The sequence below is a fragment of the Xyrauchen texanus genome, chromosome 41, assembly GCF_025860055.1.
Source record: "Xyrauchen texanus isolate HMW12.3.18 chromosome 41, RBS_HiC_50CHRs, whole genome shotgun sequence".
NCBI lineage: Eukaryota > Metazoa > Chordata > Actinopteri > Cypriniformes > Catostomidae > Xyrauchen > Xyrauchen texanus.
In genome coordinates, this window is record NC_068316.1 from 1,760,676 (window position 1) to 1,783,909 (window position 23,234).

General features: G+C 39.4%; 1 protein-coding gene across 1 annotated transcript; it reads left to right on the forward strand.

Moving 5' to 3' along the window:
* The first annotated feature begins 325 nt into the window (after window positions 1–325).
* slc22a17 (solute carrier family 22 member 17) lies at window positions 326–21,254 on the forward strand. The gene is made up of 10 exons (XM_052114222.1): window positions 326–641; window positions 4,513–5,101; window positions 8,441–8,544; window positions 10,390–10,544; window positions 12,971–13,136; window positions 14,698–14,804; window positions 14,916–15,024; window positions 15,782–16,005; window positions 18,266–18,377; window positions 19,308–21,254. Exons 2-10 carry the CDS (start codon window positions 4,646–4,648, stop codon window positions 19,582–19,584), a joined length of 1,710 nt encoding a protein of 569 aa, XP_051970182.1. The 5' UTR covers window positions 326–641; window positions 4,513–4,645; the 3' UTR covers window positions 19,585–21,254.
* The last annotated feature ends 1,980 nt before the right edge of the window (window positions 21,255–23,234 follow it).

Below are 23,234 nucleotides of genomic sequence, written 5' to 3' on the forward strand. Positions count from 1 at the left end.
TAAATGTAAAATGTAAATGTTGGAGAGGTGGTGGCGTAGTGGCTAAAGCACAGGGCTGTTAATCAGTAGGTCACTGGTTCGATCCCCACAGTCACCACCATTGTGTCCTTGAGTAAGGCACTTAACTCCAGGTTGCTCCGGGGGGATTGTCCCTGTAATAAGTGCACTGTAAGTCGCTTTGGATAAAACCGTCTGCCAAATGCATAAATGTAAATGTAAGAAACGGTGACCTCTAGTGGCTATATATGTGAACTGCAGCTGCGTCTTCGACGATGGTTTCCGATGTTTTCCGAATGTTTCCGATGTCTTCCGGTCGTGCCAGGTTTTCCGCCCCTGTTTCTTTGCTTTCTCTCCGGTAGGATCTGGTTTGGTTCATGGCCGCTGCAGCATCGGCGCTTCATTTACATTCATTTAACGTGTGTGTTTGGTGTAAAACAGCAGAATTAAAGAATGAAGCTTTTGTGTCTAAAGAGACATTTAATATTCTGGACAGGGTCGAACGAGTTTAAAACCCCTCAGATCCACATCAGACCGGCCCATCATCATCGTCATCATCATCAGTCTGGATCAGCTGGAGTTTAGCTGATAAACCCTCTGATCTCAGCATCATCGGTAACGTGTCTGGAGATCGTCAGCAGCCGGTGAGATTCATTATAGATCGTTAATCTTTCAATAAATCAAATAATTTTACATATGTGGATTATGCTCGTATTTATACTGCTTTGTTTTGTATTATATGTCTTTTCTTCTTTATTTGACTTTCTATTTACCATTTGATCTATTCACACTTTCATTTTTCTATCGCATCTATTCACTCATGTTCAGATTTTCACTTGAATCTTTTATTGTGTTTATCTTTCATTTCACATGTGTTCACTCACAAACTATCTGTCTGTCTGTCTGTCTGTTTACTTAACTATCTGTCGGTCTGTCTGTCTGTTTAACTATCTGTCGGTCTGTCTGTCTGTTTACTTAACTATCTGTCTGTCTGTCTGTTTACTTAACTATCTGTCTGTCTGTCTGTCTGTTTACTTAACTATCTGTCTGTCTGTTTACTTAACTATCTGTCTGTCTGTCTGTCTGTTTACTTAACTATGTGTCTGTCTGTCTGTTTACTTAACTATCTGTCTGTCTGTCTGTTTACTTAACTATGTGTCTGTCTGTCTGTTTACTTAACTATCTGTCTGTCTGTCTGTCTGTTTACTTAACTTTGTGTCTGTCTGTCTGTTTACTTAACTATCTGTCTGTCTGTTTACTTAACTATGTGTCTGTCTGTCTGTTTACTTAAATATCTGTCTGTCTGTTTACTTAACTATCTGTCTGTCTGTCTCTTTACTTAACTATCTGTCTGTCTGTCTGTCTGTTTACTTAACTATCTGTCTGTCTGTCTCTTTACTTAACTATCTGTCTGTCTGTCTGTCTGTTTACTTAACTATCTGCCTGTCTGTCTGTCTGTCTGTTTACTTAACTATCTGTCTGTCTGTCTGTTTACTTAACTATGTGTCTGTCTGTCTGTTTACTTAACTATCTGTCTGTCTGTCTGTTTACTTAACTTTGTGTCTGTCTGTCTGTTTACTTAACTATCTGTCTGTCTGTCTGTCTGTTTACTTAACTATCTATCTGTCTGTCTGTCTGTTTACTTAACTGTCTGTCTGTCTGTTTACATAACTGTCTGTCTGTTTACTTAACTATCTGTCTGTCTGTCTGTTTACTTAACTATGTGTCTGTCTATCTGTCTGTTTACTTAACTATCTGTCTGTCTGTCTGTTTACTTAACTATCTGTCTGTCTGTCTGTCTGTCTGTTTACTTAACTGTCTGTCTGTCTGTTTACATAACTATCTGTCTGTCTGTCTGTTTACTTAACTATCTGTCTGTCTGTCTGTTTACTTAACTATCTGTCTGTCTGTCTGTCTGTTTACTTAACTATCTGTCTGTCTGTCTGTTTACTTAACTATCTGTCTGTCTGTCTGTCTGTTTACTTAACTATCTGTCTGTCTGTCTGTCTGTTTACTTAACTATATGTCTGTCTGTTTACATAACTATCTGTCTGTCTGTCTGTCTGTTTACTTAACTATCTGTCTGTCTGTCTGTTTACTTAACTATCTGTCTGTCTGTCTCTGTTTACTTAACTTTGTGTTTGTCTGTCTGTTTACTTAACTATCTGTCTGTCTGTCTGTTTACTTAACTATGTGTCTGTCTGTCTGTTTACTTAACTATCTGTCTGTCTGTTTACTTAACTATCTGTCTGTCTGTCTGTTTACTTAACTATCTGTCTGTCTGTCTGTCTGTTTACTTAACTATCTGCCTGTCTGTCTGTCTGTCTGTTTACTTAACTATCTGTCTGTCTGTTTACTTAACTATGTGTCTGTCTGTCTGTTTACTTAACTATCTGTCTGTCTGTCTGTTTACTTAACTATCTGTCTGTCTGTCTGTCTGTTTACTTAACTATCTGTCTGTCTGTTTACTTAACTATCTGTCTGTCTGTCTGTGTGTTTACATAACTATCTGTCTGTCTGTCTGTTTAACTATCTGTCTGTCTGTCTGTTTACTTAACTATGTGTCTGTCTGTCTGTCTGTTTACTTAACTATCTGTCTGTCTGTCTCTTTACTTAACTATCTGTCTGTCTGTCTGTCTGTTTACTTAACTATCTGCCTGTCTGTCTGTTTACTTAACTATCTGTCTGTCTGTCTGTTTACTTAACTATGTGTCTGTCTGTCTGTTTACTTAACTATCTGTCTGTCTGTCTGTTTACTTAACTATCTGTCTGTCTGTCTGTCTGTTTACTTAACTGTCTGTCTGTCTGTCTGTTTACATAACTGTCTGTCTGTTTACTTAACTATCTGTCTGTCTGTCTGTTTACTTAACTATGTGTCTGTCTATCTGTCTGTTTACTTAACTATCTGTCTGTCTGTCTGTTTACTTAACTATCTGTCTGTCTGTCTGTCTGTTTACTTAACTATCTGTCTGTCTGTCTGTTTACTTAACTGTCTGTCTGTCTGTTTACTTAACTATCTGTCTGTCTGTCTGTTTACTTAACTATCTGTCTGTCTGTCTGTTTACTTAACTATCTGTCTGTCTGTCTGTCTGTTTACTTAACTATCTGTCTGTCTGTCTGTTTACTTAACTATCTGTCTGTCTGTCTGTCTGTTTACTTAACTATCTGTCTGTCTGTCTGTCTGTTTACTTAACTATATGTCTGTCTGTCTGTTTACATAACTATCTGTCTGTCTGTCTGTCTGTTTACTTAACTATCTGTCTGTCTGTCTGTTTACTTAACTATCTGTCTGTCTGTCTGTTTACTTAACTTTGTGTCTGTCTGTCTGTTTACTTAACTATCTGTCTGTCTGTCTGTTTACTTAACTATGTGTCTGTCTGTCTGTTTACTTAACTATGTGTCTGTCTGTCTGTTTACTTAACTATCTGTCTGTCTGTCTGTTTACTTAACTATCTGTCTGTCTGTCTGTTTACTTAACTATCTGTCTGTCTGTTTACTTAACTATCTGTCTGTCTGTCTGTTTACATAACTATCTGTCTGTCTGTCTGTTTACTTAACTATCTGTCTGTCTGTTTACTTAACTATCTGTCTGTCTGTCTGTCTGTTTACTTAACTGTCTGTCTGTCTGTCTGTTTACATAACTATCTGTCTGTCTGTCTGTTTACTTAACTATCTGTCTGTCTGTCTGTTTACTTAACTATTTGTCTGTCTGTCTGTTTACTTAACTATCTGTCTGTCTGTCTGTTTACTTAACTTTGTGTCTGTCTGTCTGTTTACTTAACTATCTGTCTGTCTGTTTACTTAACTATCTGTCTGTCTGTCTGTTTACTTAACTTTGTGTCTGTCTGTTTACTTAACTATGTGTCTGTCTGTCTGTTTACTTAACTATCTGTCTGTCTGTCTGTTTACCTAAATATGTGTCTGTCTGTCTCTTATTCTGTCTGTCTGTCTTTCTGCCTCCCAAACTATGTTTCTGACTTTCTTTCTATCTGTCTGTCTGCCTAACTACATATCTGTCTGTCTGCCTAACTACATGTCTTTCTGTCTGTCTACCTAACTACTTGTCTGTCTGCCTGCATGCCTGTCTATCTATCTGTCTGTCTGTCTGCCTAACTACGTGTCTGTCTGTCTGTCTACCTGCCTAACTTCGTGTCTATCTGTCTGTCTGTCTGTCTGTCTAACTGTGTCTATCTGTCTGTATCTGTCTTTCATGCCTGTCTATCTATCTGTCTGTTTGTCTGTCTGTCTATCTATGTATCTATCTGTCTGTCTACTTAACTACTTGTCTGTCTGCCTGCATGCTTGTCTATCTATCTGTCTGTTTGTCTGCCTAACTACTTGTCTGTCTGCATGCCTGTCTATCTATCTGTCTGTCTGTTTGTCTGCCTAACTACGTGTCTGTCTGTCTGTCTGTCTATCTATCTGTCTGTCTGTCTGTGATTTATTGTCTGTGTAATGTTAATGTTGAAAGATTTACAGAAATGGTCGTTTGATTTTGTCACTTTTCTTTGGCAGGGGTTTTTCTGTTTCTCAGAGGGCGAGTGGAGGAAGAGAGAGAGGGAGAGACACAGATAGACGTCTATCTTTCTCTCTCTCTCTCTCTCTCTTTTCCTTCTCTCTTCACCAGCAGACGGATGAGAGCGTAACAATGACATCATCCTCTTCCCCGCTGGCCTCCCCATCCCCATGCCCTCCTCCTCCTCCATCCATCCCGTCCTCTCCCACGCAGTCATCTCCTGCCCCGTCCAGCCTCCCCCTGCCTCCCTCCCTGCCACCCACCGGAGAGGTGATGGTTCTGGCTTTGGGCCGTAAGAAGCAATGGCTCCTCGTCGCCCTCTCTATACTGCCCATCCTCTTCCTGTCCTTTCTGCTGTCCTCTGACCCGCTCCTGACCCTAATGTCACCCTTCCGCTGCCATCTGCCAGGACCCTCGCCAGCTCCTCGGGCGCTCAATGCTTCGTTACGGGCTGAGAAAGGAGACGAGGGTCTTGACCAGTGCAAACAGTACGTGTTTGTCAATGGCACACCGTCTGGTCTTACAGACTGTAAGGCCGGGTTCGACTACAATGTCACGGAGGGACTCCGGAATAATATTGTCACAGAGGTAGGTGCGCTGTTTTCTAATTGGTCATTGTTGGTTGGGATGGGAATCATAAGGTATTCAGACAGCATTGCCTGTGTAGTCCGTTAAAGAAATCCGTGTCCTCTAAAGCGATTTTTGGTAACAGCCCAAAATGGAGCTCCTTTTTCACTATAAACATGTACACGGATCTGTGCATGTTTCAAGCGAGAGGAAGTTTAATCGAGCTACAAATCAAGATCTATCCTCGTGCGACCCTGTGCCCACATGTGTGGACGTTGTATTTTGGCTTCGCTATATGCAACGCATAATTTAAACCAGCTGAATACTGTTCACAAGTCTCTAAGGGTTAAACTTCTGGTGCACAGTCACGTGACACAACAACATGATGGTCATTTGCTTGAAGCGGTAACAAAAGTGCCTCTTTAGTTAAAAAACTCTCCGTTTTTTTCATTGAAACCTGTTTGGTTGTAAAGAGTCTCTAGTTTCATTTGATTTGCTGCTTTAAATAAATGTTTTATCGGCGTGTCAGCGTGATGTCCACATATGTGGATTTTGGGACATTATTCCCTCAAAAGTTTAAAAAACCTTGTCTGTCTGTCCGTCCGTCCATCTGTCTACCTAACTACGTGTCTGTCTGTCTGTCCATCCGTCTGTCCGCCCGTCTGTCTGTCTACCTAACTACGTGTCTGTCTGTCTGTCTGTCCATCCGTCTGTCCGCCCGTCCATCTGTCAACCTAACTACGTGTCTGTCTGTCCGTCCGTCCATCTGTCTACCTAACTACGTGTCTGTCTGTCCGTCCGTCCGTCCATCTGTCTACCTAACTATGTGTCTGTCTGTCTGTCCGTCCATCCATCCATCTGTCTACCTAACTGTCTGTCTGTTTGTCCATCCGTCTGTCTGTCTACCTAACTACGTGTCTGTCTGTCCATCCGTCTGTCCGTCCATCTGTCTACCTAACTACGTGTCTGTCTGTCTGTCTGTCCATCCATCTGTCCGCCCGTCTGTCTGTCTACCTAACTACGTGTCTGTCTGTCCATCCGTCTGTCCGCCCGTCCATCTGTCTACCTAACTACGTGTCTGTCTGTCTGTCCGTCCGTCCATCTGTCTACCTAACTACGTGTCTGTCTGTCTGTCCATCCGTCCATCTGTCTACCTAACTACGTGTCTGTCTGTCTGTCCGTCCATCCATCCATCTGTCTACCTAACTGTCTGTCTGTTTGTCCATCCGTCTGTCGCCCGTCCATCCGTCTGTTTGTCTACCTAACTACGTGTCTGTCTGTCTGTCTGTCCATCCGTCTCTCCGTCCATCTGTCTACCTAACTACGTGTCTGTCTGTCTCTCTGTCTGTCCATCCATCTGTCCGCCCGTCCATCCGTCTGTCTGTCTACCTAACTACGTGTCTGTCTGTCTGTCCATCCGTCTGTCCGCCCGTCCATCTGTCTACCTAACTACGTGTCTGTCTGTCCATCCATCCGTCCATCTGTCTACTTAACTACATGTCTGTCTGTCCGTCCATCTGTCTACCTAACTACGTGTCTGTCTGTCCGTCCATCCATCCATCTGTCTAACTAACTATGTGTCTGTCTGTTTGTCTGTCCGCCTGTCCATCCGTCTGTCTGTCTACCTAACTACGTGTCTGTCTGTCTGTCCATCCATTTGTCCGTCCATCTGTGTACCTAACTACGTGTCTGTCTGTCTGTCCATCTGTCTGTCTACCTAACTACTTGTATGTCTGTCTGTCTCTCTCTGTCTATTAAATATTTTGTTAATTTTTCACGTGTCAGTGCTGATAAACATGATGTCCACATATGAGGATTTTGGAATATTATTCCCTAAAAAAAAAAAAAACTGTCTGTCTGTCTACCTACCTAACTACGTGTCTGTCTGTCTGTCTGTCTATCCATTTATCTGTCTGAATGTCTACCTAACTACGTGTCTGTCTGTCTGTCTGTCTGAATGTCTACCTAACTACATGTCTGTCTGTCTGTCTGTCCATCTATCTGTCTGAATGTCTACCTAACTACATGTCTGTCTGTCTGAATGTCTACCTAACTACGTGTCTGTCTGTCTGTCAATCTATCTGTCTGAATGTCTACCTAACTGCATGTCTGTCTGTCTGAATGTCTACCTAACTACGTGTCTGTCTGTCTGTCCATCTATCTGTCTGAATGTCAAATTTGTGGGTCATTTAGCTTCATTTTAATATCATTTTGTCGCTGTAAAACACGGTTCTTTTCATTAACATTAATAAATGCATTCATGTATATTTACTGCATTTTCACATTGAGAATAAATGAGTTCATCCAAAAGCTGATAAATCTTAATGATAAGTCTTTATATGGAGTTTATATGGAGTTAGGATGAACATAAGATGCATTTCAAACTTTTCTGAGACCAGTGCAGACAGACAGCACACTGGAGGTTAAGTCATGCACTAAATAGGGAGCAAGGGAGCATCCTATAGCTCTCTATAACTGTTCTGAGACCAGTGCAGACAGACAGCACACTGGAGTTTAAGTCATGCACTAAATAGGGATCAAGGGAGCATCCTATATCTCTCTATAACTGTTCTGAGACCAGTGCAGACAGACAGCACACTGGAGGTTAAGTCATGCACTAAATAGGGAGCAAGGGAGCATCCTATAGCTCTCTATAACTGTTCTGAGACCAGTGCAGACAGACAGCACACTGGAGGTTAAGTCATGCACTAAATAGGGAGCAAGGGAGCATCGTATATCTCTCTATGCAGTTAAGTGCGTTCAGTCCTAAAATCTGATCAAAAGTTAATTATGATCATTTATGATTAATGTATCAATAACATGAATAATCAACACTCCTGCAAACATTATACGTTATTTGATGAAAATAATCAGACAACTTAATCCCGCTGTCCACATTTGAATCTTAACTAATGTGTATTAGCATCACGTTTCAGTGTTTGTTTGTTTTTTAAAACAGTTGCATTTTAATGAAGAATAAACGAGGTGGAACATCTTAAGATAAAGGCGCTAATGCTTTTGTTGAAGCTGCTCTTGTGGTTGGTTTTTGTGGCCAGAGACGTTCCCATATTAAAGACTGCTCATGTGTGCAGTTAAACTGGTTTGGTAACTTTTCTTCCAGCTGATTAACTCGTGATGTGACACAACTCTTGAGTAGCAGGAGGACCCACTCAGTGACAAATGTCGTAGGTATTTCTGCAACATGACTGCCACCACTATTATTGCCCTTGAATCCTGCTTATATTTGCCACTGTAGCGTTGAAGAAAATGATCAAATCTATAAACTCTGGAGTTCACTGTGTCCATATGGTTTCCTTTGAACTGTTATTAAATTACAGCTCACTTCCTGTCTCGTTCCAGTGGGATCTGGTGTGCACACGCTATTGGGTGGTTCCAGTAGAGGCGGTTTGCTTCATACTGGGTGTCCTGACTGGCAGTCTGGGATTGGGCTACATGTCTGACCGGTGAGAAACCAAACATCTGTCTGTCTGTCTGTCTGTATATATATTAAATCTCATTATATATTTGCAAATGATGTGACTCTCGTTTTATGTCCCAATCTATTAAATTATTCAAAAATACAATATTTGTTAAATACTATGAAATTATTATTTTTTTTCAGTTACTGAGATATTTTTTCTGGGGAAAAAGGCAAAAATGCAATGTTGTGTAACTATCTGGAGACTGCAAAAAATTTTTTTTTAGTCCAGAATGATCTTTTATTTTTTATTTTACTTTTGTAAATTTTTTATTTTATTTTTCTCCAAATCAAAGTCATGTGGTGTAACCAACACGCAAGTAGCCATTTTTTGTTTATTTTGAATAAGCCATAAACGAGAGATGACGCCTATGGGCCAGTGGTGGCTCAACGATTGAGGCTCTGGGTTACTGACCAGAAGGTTGGGGGTTCAAGCCCCAGCACCACCAAGATACCACTGTTGGGCCCTTGAGCAAGGCCCTTGACCCTATCTGCTCCAGGGGCGCTGTTTCATGGCTGACCCTGCGCTCTGACCCCAGCTTAGTTGGGATATGTGAAAACAATTGCATTTCATTGACTCTGTACTCTGCACAATGACAGTACAGTTGAATCTTCTTCTTCTTCTTTAGACCCTCAAGAAAAATAATTATTATTTTGTCATATAATTAAATATTCAAGGTGCAATGAATATTATATGGGATAATCGTCAAAATATTCATGAATACAGTCTTGATCAACACAAAATCTGTGTCGTTTGAAAGTTAAGAACCTCTTCTTTATAATGCATGTAGATATTATGAGCAAAACTGAACAAGTGCTTTAAAATGTACAGATAAATCCGAAGTGCTCCTGTGCACTGTACATATTACTGCAATCAGTAAAAACATCAAATTAATCAAATATCCATGTGTCATATGTTTTTGGAAAGCTCTTAAAGAGTCAAATACAACCAGACTATTTGTTTTACTCACAGACAAAAATATAGTGAGTAACAGCTAAATATATGTCTTTGATGATTATGTTGATGTTGCTTATATGCCGCGTTTTCACTTATAACTTCATGAAACATAAACAAAACATAAAACATCACATATGATTATTTAGAGTCTGTGATTATCTTTCAATCGAGTCCACACACAAGATAATCAGATGTATAGATCATTAGATAATCCACATGAAGCACAATGTTACATATGACCACCAGGAGATGGCGCCAAATACACGACACAGACTCAATGATGACTCAAATGACACAGAATGAAACTCATTCTGTGAAATCTCATGACTAAAATCATGTCTGCATGCTATGCAAACCTTTAGTCATTGTTGTGTTTGCATGTGTAATTAGTTCTTATGTACAATTATTATCTTTTATTTGTTTGGAGATGTTTTTGGACACTATGATTAATTTTATTTGATTTCTTTGTCGGATCAGCACATTTGCAGTTGACATGATTGGGATCAAAACAAAAACAGTTTTTCAGACCCACATTATTTACACCCAGATATAAATATATATAATATATATATAAGAAAAAAGTACATTTTTTGGTATCCCGTTGAAACAGGAAATCTGTAAAAACACCTTCAGAGCTTAAGGGGTCAAATCCATTTTGGTTTATGTTTAAAAAATATCACAATAAAATGACTAATGATATAAAATGAAGCAACACCATGAATATCATAATGATTGTAATTAGCCATTAAGTTTCCTAAAGAAACTCTTCTTACTTGTTTTGCGATTTGCAGATATGGTACTTTCATGCTCATATATATTTGGCTTCTCATTCTCAGTGCAGTATATATTACTCATATAAATCTTTTATTTCAGGATAGGCAGGCGTAAGTCTCTTCTGGTCTCTCTGACGCTCGCGGTGGTTTTTGGTGTGCTGGCGTGTGTCTCACCCTCACCGCCTGTCTTCATCACCATGCGTTTCTGTCTCGCTGCGGCGAGCACCGGTGTCTATCTCACGCTATATGTCACACGTAAGTCAAACACAAACAGAATAGACATGATGCGCATAAGAATATATCTTAATAGTGGACCCTTAAAGGAACAGTTCACCCAAAAAAAAAATTCTGTCATTTACTCACACTCATGTAGTTCCAAACCTGTAACATGGAACATGCTCATTGTAGAATCTTCATTCTGCTCTTTTCCATGAAATTATAGTTGATAGTGACCATGCCTGACAAGCTCCAAAAAGCAAAAAAGCACCACAAAGTATCATACATGTCGTGTACCATAATTTCCGGACTATTGAGCGCACCTGAATATAAGCCGCACCCACTGAATTTAAAAAAAAATATTATTTTGAACATAAATAAGCCGCACATGTCTATAAGCCGCAGGTGCCTACCGGTACATTGAAACAAATGAACTTTACTCAGGCTTTAACGAAACACGGTGTGGCAGCGGGGGGCGTGGTCAAGCGCCCGTCCGGGAGAGAAAAGCGGTAAGGGCGCTTACACCTGAGCTAAATTATGTCTAACACCGGTGTCTAATTTCAGTAAGCATGGGGAGAGCGGCATAAAAAGGCAGCAGCCACAGAGCTGAGAGAGTGACACACGTCAGTCGAGTGTTGAGGCATAGAAGACCAAGAATTGAGAAACATTGTAAACATTGCTGTGGCCATTATAAGCCTTACCTGGAACGTCAAGTGCCCTGCTGAAAACTGTCACACTGGTGCCCGTGTGACAGCTTTCCCAAGAAGGACACGTGAAGCAGGGCACTTGAAGTTAGACATAATTTAGCTCAGGTGTAAGCGCCCTTACAGCTTTTCTCTCCTGGACGGGCGCTTGACCACGCCCCCGCTGCCACACACGGCTTGTAATAAAACATTTGCAGTAAACAGTAGCCTACCAAGAAAGTCATTGGTCACTATCTTCCTCGTCCTGTGCACTGAAACCACCGAAGTCATCTCCTTCGGTGTCGGAGTTGAATAGCCTCAGATTTAGTTGTCTTTTTGCACTGAGTCAATTCCTCACGCTGCTGTTTCCAACGTCTTATCATCGACTCATTAAGACCAAGCTCCCGTGCAGCAGCCAGATCAATCGCCTTCAACTTGAAAGCTGCATCATATGCATTTCTCCATGTCTTTGCCATGGTGAGGGTGACAAAATTACTACCGTAATCAGAATGATGGGAAGTTTGAGCGCGCTCGATTTAATCTAAACAGTAAACAAAAAAGTTGTTTTGACCTTAACCCGTTCGGCAATTTCATTGGTCTAATGAAAGCTTCACGCCGCCAAAAAACTGAGCACGTCACAGAATGTTTTTTTGTTTTTTTAATAAAATTTGAAAGCGGGAAAAATCCATATATTAGCTGCGTCGTTGTTTAAGCCGCGAGGTTCAAAGCGTGGGAAAAAGTTGTGGCTTATAGTCCGGAAATTACGGTAATGTGGTATATCACCGGTCGTCGCAGGTTATATGATAGTTTGTGTGACTGAAATGTAACTAATGGCATTTTGGGTCAACGATTACAAGCATGGCACGACATGCAATATATGTAAAATCTGAATACGATTTTAGAACTGCAGCGGAGGGGAAGATTTTCTGTGAATTAATGTTCGACCGATATATCGGTGCCGATAGTTCTTTTTTTGGAACTATCGGTTTTTGTCAAAAATCAATGCTGATAATTATTTCTGATAATTATCTATATTTTTGTCCTCAATTTTGTGCATATTTTGATTAGATAAGCAAGTGTGCATAATTTAATCGAGGATAATCAATAGTTTAAAAAAGCAAAAAATCAGCATAGAAGTCTCCAACTTCATATTTTGTGATTAATAATAAACATATTCCTCATTAAACCTCATCTGGTGAATATATATATATATATATATATATATATATATATATATATATATATATATATATATATATATGCAACGGAGCAAAGTCTCTGTCGTTGCAAAATAAAAGTCCCTAGCATGTTTTTGGGCTTTTTGTAGTTAAAAGTCCTGCGTTATGGACCAAGTCTTCAGTTATTATTGGGATTTTGGTTGATTATTTTAGACCCTTGTAGCCTCAATGTCACAGTGTGGAACGACTAAGAATTTATTTTAAAAACTATCGGCCGATTAATCGGTTATCGGCCTTTCCCACCCCCTTAGTTATCGGCAAAATCCACTATTGGTCGACCTCTACTCTGAATAAAAACATACATTTCAGTCTGTTCCTCACACAAAGCTATCAGCTGACTTGAAATATAGTGCACAAGTCATATTGACTACGATTATGGAGCTTGAAAGCTGCGGTCACTCTGAACTGCTGTTGTATGGAAAGAGCTGCGGTAAAAGACTACATTAGCATTGATTGTTGGCAGTTGCACTCTCAATATAATGCCAGCACTGTGCATTATCTGTCAGTTCTGATACAGTTTTGGTTTCTGATTGATGTGTTGTAGGTCTGGAGCTTTGTGACCCTTCACTGCGACTGTTGGCAACGATGATGTCTGGACTGACGATGTTTGCGGGTGAACTTTTGCTGTTGGGTGTCGCTCTCGGGTGTCAGTCCTGGAGGGGGCTGTTAGGAACTGGAGCTGTTCCTCTGTCATTGTTCCTGTGCTATGGGTTAGTCCATAATCAACATTATCTTCATACTAATTAACACAGTCAATTAACACTCAGATCATGTCATATCTTCAATAGTTAAGCTCTTAAGAATACAATATTTTTGAGTTATATTTCTATTATAATGCAGTAAGATAAAACGTTTCTGTTACGCTAACCTTATTTGCTCTCTAAATTTCCCTGCTCTTAGGATTGCCACCCATCCTTTAAAATACAGGATTGTCCCGTATTTAAAGATGAAATTATGCGTCCCGTATCTAATTAGTACGGGACACAATTTGTCCCATATTAAGGTGGTCAGATGGCATCGCGGTGAAATCGTTCCAGATTGCTAATTTAACATTGATATAAGTTGGACATTTTGCCTATGGTGGGAAAGGGACTGTCTGAAAAGTCCAAAATTGTGCTAATACTTCAGATTCTCTGCTCTTTTGAACAATATGGACTAGAGGTCGACCGATAGTGGATTTTGCCAATACTGATAACTAAGGCGGTGGAATAGGCTTATAACCTATTAATCGCAGATAGTTAAAAAAAATAATTCTTTGTCATTCCATACTGTGATGGTACAGACAATGAGGCTAGAAGAGTCCAAAATAAATAAAATCTCAGATGCGGTTTATTAATCAATACCCAGAAAAAGAGTAATAATGCGTGACGTTAAACCCCAAAATACACCGGGACTCTTATTTTTCAATGAATAACACTCGATTATCTAATAAAAAGAACAAAATATGCATTGAAATGAGGATACCAATATGGATAAATATTGTCAATGATGTAAGATGTACATACAGCAATTTCCCATGTGATTGTATTTATTTGACCTATTAAGGATGCTGTTATACTGTATAACTAATTTTCCAGCACTGGTCACAGAGTAATTAAAACAAGCAACTATTGGCATAGATTTTCCGATAACCGCTTGTTTCAAAAAGCAACTAGCGGCATTGATTTTCTGATAACCGATTGTTTCAAAAAGCAACTATCGGCACTGATTTTCTGATAATCAATAGTTTCAAAAAGCAACTATCGGCACTGATTTTCTGATAATCAATAGTTTCAAAAAGCAACTATCGGCACTGATTTTCTGATATCCGATGATTTCAAAAAGCAACTATCGGCACTGATTTTCTGATATCCGATGATTTCAAAAAGCAACTATCGGCATAGATTAATCGTAATACCGATATATCGGTCTACCTTTAATACGGATGATCTACAGATTTTGGCTTCTGTCCTGTGGATAATACTGTGCGTGTTATTGAACTGTCTCAGCATCAAGAGACCTTCACTTTTTGGGCAGCTTGAGACAGGAAGTAAAGCTCCTCAGTAGTTTATTGGCCTAAATGCAATGTGACTGCACCTTCATTCAGGAATATTGATCTAAAATTCCCTGTGAAGCATCAAGGCAGTAAGTGCAGCCAGAGCACATTAGCACTCGTTAGTGTGATAAATTACCCTCGTTTCTATGGCTACTGTTGTGTCTCCCAGGGGTGTTGTTAGCAAAGCAGTTGATGTTTTTACTCTGTGAACTGAAGATCCATTGGTTTGCCTTCAGGATCCCGGGAGTTTTTCCAGAATCGCCGCGGTGGCTGCTGCTCTCTGAGCGGACGGGAGACATGAATTCCTTCAGCGAGCGACAGAGAGATGACGTCAGCTTCTCGGGTTCGTTTAAATATCATATTTCCCTGCATTTGTTTAGGAAAGGCAACCAGAGCGGCAGTTTCTTCATGCAATATTGGTTTCATTCTGAATAAACAATTTTTGTTTGTGTAGAGCTGGACACAGGTTCATCCTCATCTCCTAGACGTCCTCTCCTGTCCTTCCCAGAGCTGCTACACAGCAGAAACATCTGGAAAAATCTCTGTGTGCTTGGATTCACATCGTACGTCATTCATACTGATACATGCTCTTCCCTATGTGTTTAAATGATCAGATGCATTTGATGTATCTAAAGTAACATAAAAACAATTGTACAAAACAAGCACAAATGGGACTTGTGATAGAAAACTAGTGTTTTTCAGCATTTTAATTACCACAGAAGCACGTCAAGTCTTAAAGGTGCTGTAAGCGTTTCAGCCGTTGATTTAGCCACACCGCCTTTTTCCAAAACCTGCACTACAAAGATAACAAATGAGCTATTTCGAGACCGACATTGTGCAGAAACGGTTGTTTAAAACAACAGCAGCTAAACAGCGCCCTCAACTGACAACTGTTATGAACAACATGGCATAAAAATGGCGTTAAGCCTCAATAATTCGCAAATGATTGACAGGAAGAAAGCATCATTCTCGACGGCCCTCGGACACATATCCGTCACAGAGATCAGTGAGATATCTCACGACACTTATTTAATTAATATCTTTCTGCGAACATGGAAAATGTTAGTAAATTATTATATTGTTACATATGGGTTTGTTTTCTAAGATGGAAATAAATAAATTTTGACAAGCAAAGAAGTGTAAATATAGTGTCAAATTTCAGCACTTTCAAAATCTGCGATTAATCACGATTAACTACAAAAATTATGCAATTAATCGCAATTAAAAAATCCCAGAGCGGGATCGTGCTACTCAGTGACATGCAATTTTCATGCGATTTGCATAATTATGAAATATGTTAAAAATGTTGAATATGTTCAGGTTCATCGCTCATGGCATCAGTCACTGCTACAGTTCATTCAGAGGCGACGTCAGAGGCATCGTCCCTAGTTTCTATTGGACGTACATGCTGTCTGTATGTGCAGGGGGCGGGGCCTGGCTGTTGCTCTGGGCAACGGTGGACAGGTTTGGTCGTCGTGGAATTCTTCTTCTTGCCATGACTTTGACCGGATTGGCCTCATTAATCCTGCTCGGTCTCATGGACTGTAAGTCGAACATTATATTCACGTGTTCTCTTCAGTCAGTGTGTGTGATGGATTATGTACTTGTCATTTACTCTACTGTGTCTCCATGGTTACATTCACCTTAAATTAATGATATGATAAAAGGCCCAACAATAGACTAATCACCATAGACTAATCACCAATGATAATGTCTTTGTAAGTAACTTTTTAAAGGTTTGCAAATTCAGTACAATTATTTTACTGTGATAAGTACTTAGAAGTGTATTTACATATAAAATTAAATACTTGGTAACACTTTATTTTAATGGTCCACACTCCACAATAATGCCCTACTTAAGCATGAATTAGACATTAATTAATAATTAACTCATTATAGAGTAACTTAGTTCTAATTTACAATGAATTAAACATCTAATTTTAGTGTTGAAAGTAATGTAATTAATGCTCCATTTCAGAGATCCATCATAAATCAAGTTTACTAAACAATAATCAGCCAGTCATTAAGGATAATTAGTATTGGTTTTACAAACCTGTTACTAATAAATTGCTAAAATTGTCTATTAAAGACAAATTGACGGTACTACAGGGAAAATTTTACCTATTCAACTTGTTCTGCAATTATTAGGTGGCATTCACATTTATTTAAATATGTTTCGGCAGTAATTATAACTAATTATAAATTGCTATAATTTTGTATAAAAGACAACGTTTCCCCTGTTCTAAAATTACTTTTTCTACCTAAGATTATTGAACTATATTAAGAATAATTGTTACTAAATTGTTACTAATTAATTGCATTACTGAATTAATACTAATTAACACATTTTATTCAATGAAATTAATTTTAAAATTAAGATACGATTAATTCGTTCATACTTTTTGACATTTATTAGGTGGTTACAGTTTTTGCATTAAACTACAAAACTAGTTTTATTTTAATATAAAATTGCAAAGAAAAATTATTAGAATTTTATTTTTTAAAGATTTTTGGTAATTTATACGTAACATAATTAAAAACTACTAATTAGCCTTAATTACTGGCTTAATGTTGTTTAGTTAACTTGAGATTTTTTTCGTTAATTACTTGTTCCGTTACAAAAGTTCCGTTTGTTTACATGCGCTAAACGCTTTATTTACACTAAACTGGCGCGTCCTGCGTGAAGCGTTTTTATTATTATTATCTGCGGTAGCAGCATCGCAGTCTCCGCAAGGAACAGGTATTATAATAATAACGCAGAATACAAGATTGGGTATAATTCAAAACATCTTTATTAAATGATTGCAGAGCAAACCGCATTAACAGAAACACCTGTAGAGTCCAGAATCATCTCTTCATCTCTTCTCTTATCATTTGTTTACCTCTCACGAGAGAGCGTGTCGCACTTATTACAGTCCCCGCGGAAACAAGTGAAAGCGGAACTAATATTACCAACATCCAACACAATGAAAAGGAAGGAACATACATATAATAAATCTATATCAAATATTTAGTTACTATAATATAATGCATTGCTAAATTAAATATAATAAATTAATGAATACAAATAATTAAATTAAATGGTGACAAACTAACCCAATTATTCACTTTAAATGTAATTACACCAATGAGTCATCAGTTCAACTTCAGTTTGACATTAAGCCTCATTCTTTAGGACTATCTTATACAGTAAAGAATAGTTTGCGTAAGCCTACTAGTTTTTAAGGCCTAGAATAAAGAGTTACATTTATATTTTGTGTATACAGAATATTAGACTGACAGCAACAACTGGTTTTAGCAACAGGGAAATGTAGTTAACAGTGACATTGAGCAGAAAGTTGACATATAACAAGTTTTGATGGAGCTGCTGATAAAAGTGAAATGATCAGCATCGATTGATGAGAAGAAAAGAGAATTGGAGATCGTATCGGATGCTAAAATCCTGATTGGAGCATCCCTAATATTCAAGTTGACTGTTTAAAAACGAATGTTGATGATTAGTGGGCTGAGATCCCGTCACAAAATGGACAAAAACAGGTACACGGTGGACGGTAACATTTGTATATGAAGAGGAATTTGTTTCACTGTTTATATATTTATTTGTTTGTGGCTGAACTGAAAAAATATCTCAGTTTGGCTCTTTTTAAGAGGGCTCAAGTGTGAAATCCCCAGCAGCCTTTTTGCTGTTGAACATGTGGAAAACTTTACCATCATAATCGCAGTTCAAATTGCAATATTATCCAAAATAATGGATTTTTGTCCAAATCATGCAGCCGTATTTTAGATGAATTTGTGTCCCTGTAGATTTGAGTGAGTCTGCCATGACTGTGTTCTCTGGAATGGGCCTGTTCTCGTCTCAAGCGGCTGCGTCTCTCTCCATCCTCTTCACCGCTGAAATCATGCCCACCGTCATCAGGTAAATACACAACACCCGGACGGCTGGTTACTAACATTGCTCCAAGATCATTTTTCACATACCAAAAATCTAAAATACCAAAAAGTCGGTGATGGTTTTAATGGAAATCTCAAAATTCTGAAAAAAAAAAATATAAAAAAATAAATAAATATATATATATATATATATAATAATAATAATAATAATAATTGTATTATAGTTGCCTTAATATAATTTTATAAATATATTTTATAAGTTACAATGTTCATATTGTGATTGTATCTGCACAGTCCTGCATTGATATATTGCGATATTGTATTGATTATTTAGATCCTTATATCAATATTTATTTTAAGTGTGCATTCATATAATTTTCTACAGATCACGTAATGATTGAGCAGGTTTGTCTAAATAAGCACAAGCTCTGAAACAGACATTTCCAGTTCGGTTTCCAGCCGTTTGATTTTATGCTGTACAAGACAAAATCCAGTTATCGTAATGCATCAAACTGTATTGAATTACAACATAAATCACAATGTGAATCATATCAAGAAGTAGTTGGTGATAACTGGACCTAGTTTACATCAATCATTGCACCTGTAACATCTTCAACAAAAAGACGTTTCGCTAAAACTTTCTACGAAGCCCATATTTATAATGCATTTGTAATGTCTCATAATAACTTTTCATAAATATTATAATACCTATTCATAGTTATATTAGGTATGCTTTAACCTCATGTGACCCGCGTCCATATGCGTGAGGCTAAACGTAAGTGTTTATTAGAAAAAATCCCCCAAAAATTGTAAATACACAATTGATGCCCGGATCAAAATTGACCCAAGAATGAAAAAGTAAAATTTTGTAAAACATTTATCTCTTAAAAAACGTCTATTTTGATGGTCTTGACAAAGTCCCAAACGTAACTATCCATTGTTGTTGTTTCCGCAGAGGAAGTGGCGTTGGAGCCGTAATGGCGCTGGGTTGCGTGGGCCGCCTCAGTTCTCCCCTCATGGATCTGCGCAATCACCGCGGCTACTTCCTGCAGCACGTGGTCCTCTCCTCTTTGGCTCTGCTTGCGGTCTTATCCATCCTGCTTCTTCCTGAGAGCAAACGCAAACCACTTCCACAGACACTGGCGGACGGAGAGCAGTACCGGCGCCCCCCGCTGGTCAGGAGGAGGCGAGACAACGTTCCTCTACTCGCTACACCCAACCCAGAGACCTAGCCCTCAGCCTTCAGCCACAAACCTTGGAGTTGCGCTCGCTTACCTTTAACTTCTTAGTCCTAGAACGGGTCAATGGAGGCGTCACACGTGGACTCTGTCTTGAAGCGTGAGAGGTGAAAGGTCCCGCGTAGAGTACGCAAACGCTCCACCTAGTCACAGTGCACAGTGGTACAAACCATAAGTTAATAGTTTCGAAATCTGACCCATGTACTGTAGCATCCAGTGACTTCTTAGAACAGACTATATCAGACTTCACAGAGACAAGGGCTCAAATCACAAAGGTCATTATCAAACATATTTATCTTCTCTCAACAAAAAACAAGGTTTAAGTTCTCACTCGTGATGGAAGAGGAAAGGAATATCTTCTTTTTATTTGTTGTTATTGCTGCTCAGAATGGCAGGATTGTTAGGAATGGACTGCCGAGTATTTTTGAGGTTCCTCCACGTGAAGAATTCTTAAGCTACGTACACACTCCATACCATTCCTTTTCAATGAGAGCACAGCGACTTCCGGCGACACGAGCTGTCGCGACCGTTGGCGACTAGATGTGGGCGTGTCCAGCGATGCAACAAAGTTGAGACAAGTTCAACTTTATTCAAATGAAGAGCGACTTACGGAAGCGACAGCCAATAGGAGAGAAGACGGGAGAGCTCACTTGATCCTTCTCTCTCTCTCTCAGCTCCTGCAGTAACGGAAATATGGATGAAAGGCTAATTCTTGCTGTTAGCAATTTTCCAGTGATCTATGATATGGATATGGTATATCCAGCCGCAGCTCTTGCACCAGCCGGTGGTACTCGCCGTGCTGACTCCGAGATTGTATGGTTTTGTGGACCCAGACAGACCGGCGTTTGCGTTTTTGCCGCAGATAAACAGCCGCTATGGCAAACAGCACGCCTTGTTTCTCGTTCATCTTTGATATAAAGCATTTAATGTACTGATTCCATTTATATTTAGTCTTTTCCCTCCAAAATGTTTGCTTTTAGCGCCAAGAAAAGCGATTTGCTGTCAAGAGCAACGGAATGACATCCGTGAATATCATTTATAAACGTTACTAGGCAACCAGTAGTGGGAACGCCCACTAGCGACTTCACGGCCAGCCACTGGCGACCTGCAGCGACAAAGTCTCTGGCAGTGTGTACGCAGCTTTAATCAGGACTCCGATTAATCAATGCTGGACTGAAACATGAGATGAGAAATGTTTGACTCATATTTAACCTTTTCCAAATGACCCTCTTGGTTTCAGACAGTTATATTCCCGTGTTCTCCATTTCTTATCCGTAAATATCAAGCTTTTTGAAATCCACGAGGACAAAAGCTGTCAGATGGTACTCTTGTTCATTACGATGTTGAAACAGGATTGTCTAATATCTAACTCACATCTTTGCCTTTCCTTCCTCTTCCTGTTGCATTTTCCGACTATGAGAAAAGGAACACGGTAAACACGAGTGATGTTGCTTTCTCTCGTTAGCACCTCTTTGTGTTAGGTCCTTACAAATGCACTTAATAGTTTTTATTACTACAATATTAAATTATAATAGTAATAATGTGACGATTGCTCAAGAATTACCAAGTAATAACTAACGATGCTGTAATTATACTAATAAATATTTAACCGACATTAAAAATAAAATGTGGTCAAATGATTACAGGTCATGTGTGATTACGTTATTTGTTACATTTGTGTGGTTTGGTTGTGTTCCAGCTCCATATGTAAAAATATATTAAATTAAATATATATACACACTTGCAATCGTGCTATATTGCCCTATATCAGCACTGCTGTGATTCGGCTGCAGGACGAGTGCCGTAGGTCATTTTATGAGTGGTAATAATAATGAGGTGATATAGAGCCATATAGCACGATTGCGAGTGTGATATTGCTTATATACAACAGTTCAATGAACAAGTAAATTAAACCATTACAGTCATAAAAAAAGAATCTGCTGTTGCTGGTTCAAACCAAATGATGCGTCCAAACCTCTCAAAAACATCACTTTAGGACTGGTATCACGGCTTGGGCTGTTTCTAACAAGTTATTGGAGAAACAAGTGTGTGTCTGTATGTGTGTGTGTAGTGTAGCGGTTAGCGCGCTGCTCTACGAACCTGGCGACCTGAGTTCAATTCCCGCTCATGGCCAACACCAGTGACGATTATCTGAACCGGTCCCGGGCCTCCCCTAGGTCGACTCAGCCTAAAATGAGTACCTGGTGCGGTGTGTAAACATCGCCACTGGGGAGACAAAGGCGGTCGGGCGTGGTGCTGGCCACCCACCCCCTCGTGTACCGTTTCAGCACCTTCATAGGTGCTCGCTAACAGCACTTGCCCCTACAGTCTGTTAAGGCTAAATGTGTGTGTGTGTGTGTGTGTGTGTGTGTGTGTGTGTGTGTGTGTGTGTGTGTGTGTGTGTGTGTGTGTGTGTGTGTGTGTGTGTGTGTGTGTGTGAGAGAGATATGGCACGTGTGCGATCACCTCAGCTTTATTGCCAAGTATGCTTACACATACAAGGAATTTGTCTAGGTGACAGGAGCTTCCAGTCAACAACAATACAAACAATACCAAAAACAGCAGCAAGACATAGGTAATTAAAAACAAAAAAGAACACTAAATAATTATACATATACGTACATACACTCACCTTCATACATACCCACATACACACACGTAGTGCAAATCTAATACAATCTGTTATATAAAGAACAAAAAACAGTATAAATATACAGAGCAATGTAAGTAATGGCAGAAGTGGATATGTTGGATAATATAAATTAAAATTAAACTGTGTATTGCACATAATTATTGCTCAATGGGGCAGTTTTAATTGTTCATTAGATGGATAGCCTGAGGGAAAAACTGTTCCTGTGTCTGACGGTTCTGGTGCTCAGAGCTCTGAAGCGCCGGCCAGAAGGCAACAGTTCAAAAAGGTAGTGGGCAGGGTGAGGGGGGTCCAGAGTGAGTTTACCAGCACTTTCCCTCACTCTGGAAGTGTATAGTTCTTGAAGGGGGGGGGCAGGGGGCAACCAATAATCCTCTCAGCAGACCAAACTGTCCTTTGTAGTCTTCTGATGTCTGATTTCGTAGCTGCACCAAACCAGACAGTTATTGAAGTGCAGAGGACAGACTCGATGACTGCTGAGTAGAACTGTTTCAGCAGCACTGGTGGCAGGTTGAACTTCCTCAGCTGGCGAAGGAAGTACATCTTCTGCTGGGCCTTTTTCACAATGGAGTTGATGATGCTGTAGTGTGTTCGTCAGCTTTCTGAAGATAAAGTCATTTTGGTGATATTCTCAGTGGAAAAATAGCGTCCAAGAGGGGGTATTCCTGCCTATGTCAGGGTAGCCGTGCACAAGAGTCATTCACTATAGAAACAACAATCTTCTCTGACATTTTGAACAGTTGAATATTGGAGTGGCTGTGGCTCAGGTGGTAGAGCAGGTCGAACACTAATTGCAGGGTTGGTGGTTCGATTCCCGGCCCACATGACTCCACATGCCGAAGTGTCCTTGGGCAAGACACTGAATCCCAAGTGTGTAAAACATGTTGAGTGATCCAAACATCATCTGCAGCCTGAAACTGAACTTTTGATCAGATTTTAGGAGTGAACGCAGTTAACTGCATAGAGAGCTATAGGATGCTCCCTTGCTCCCTAT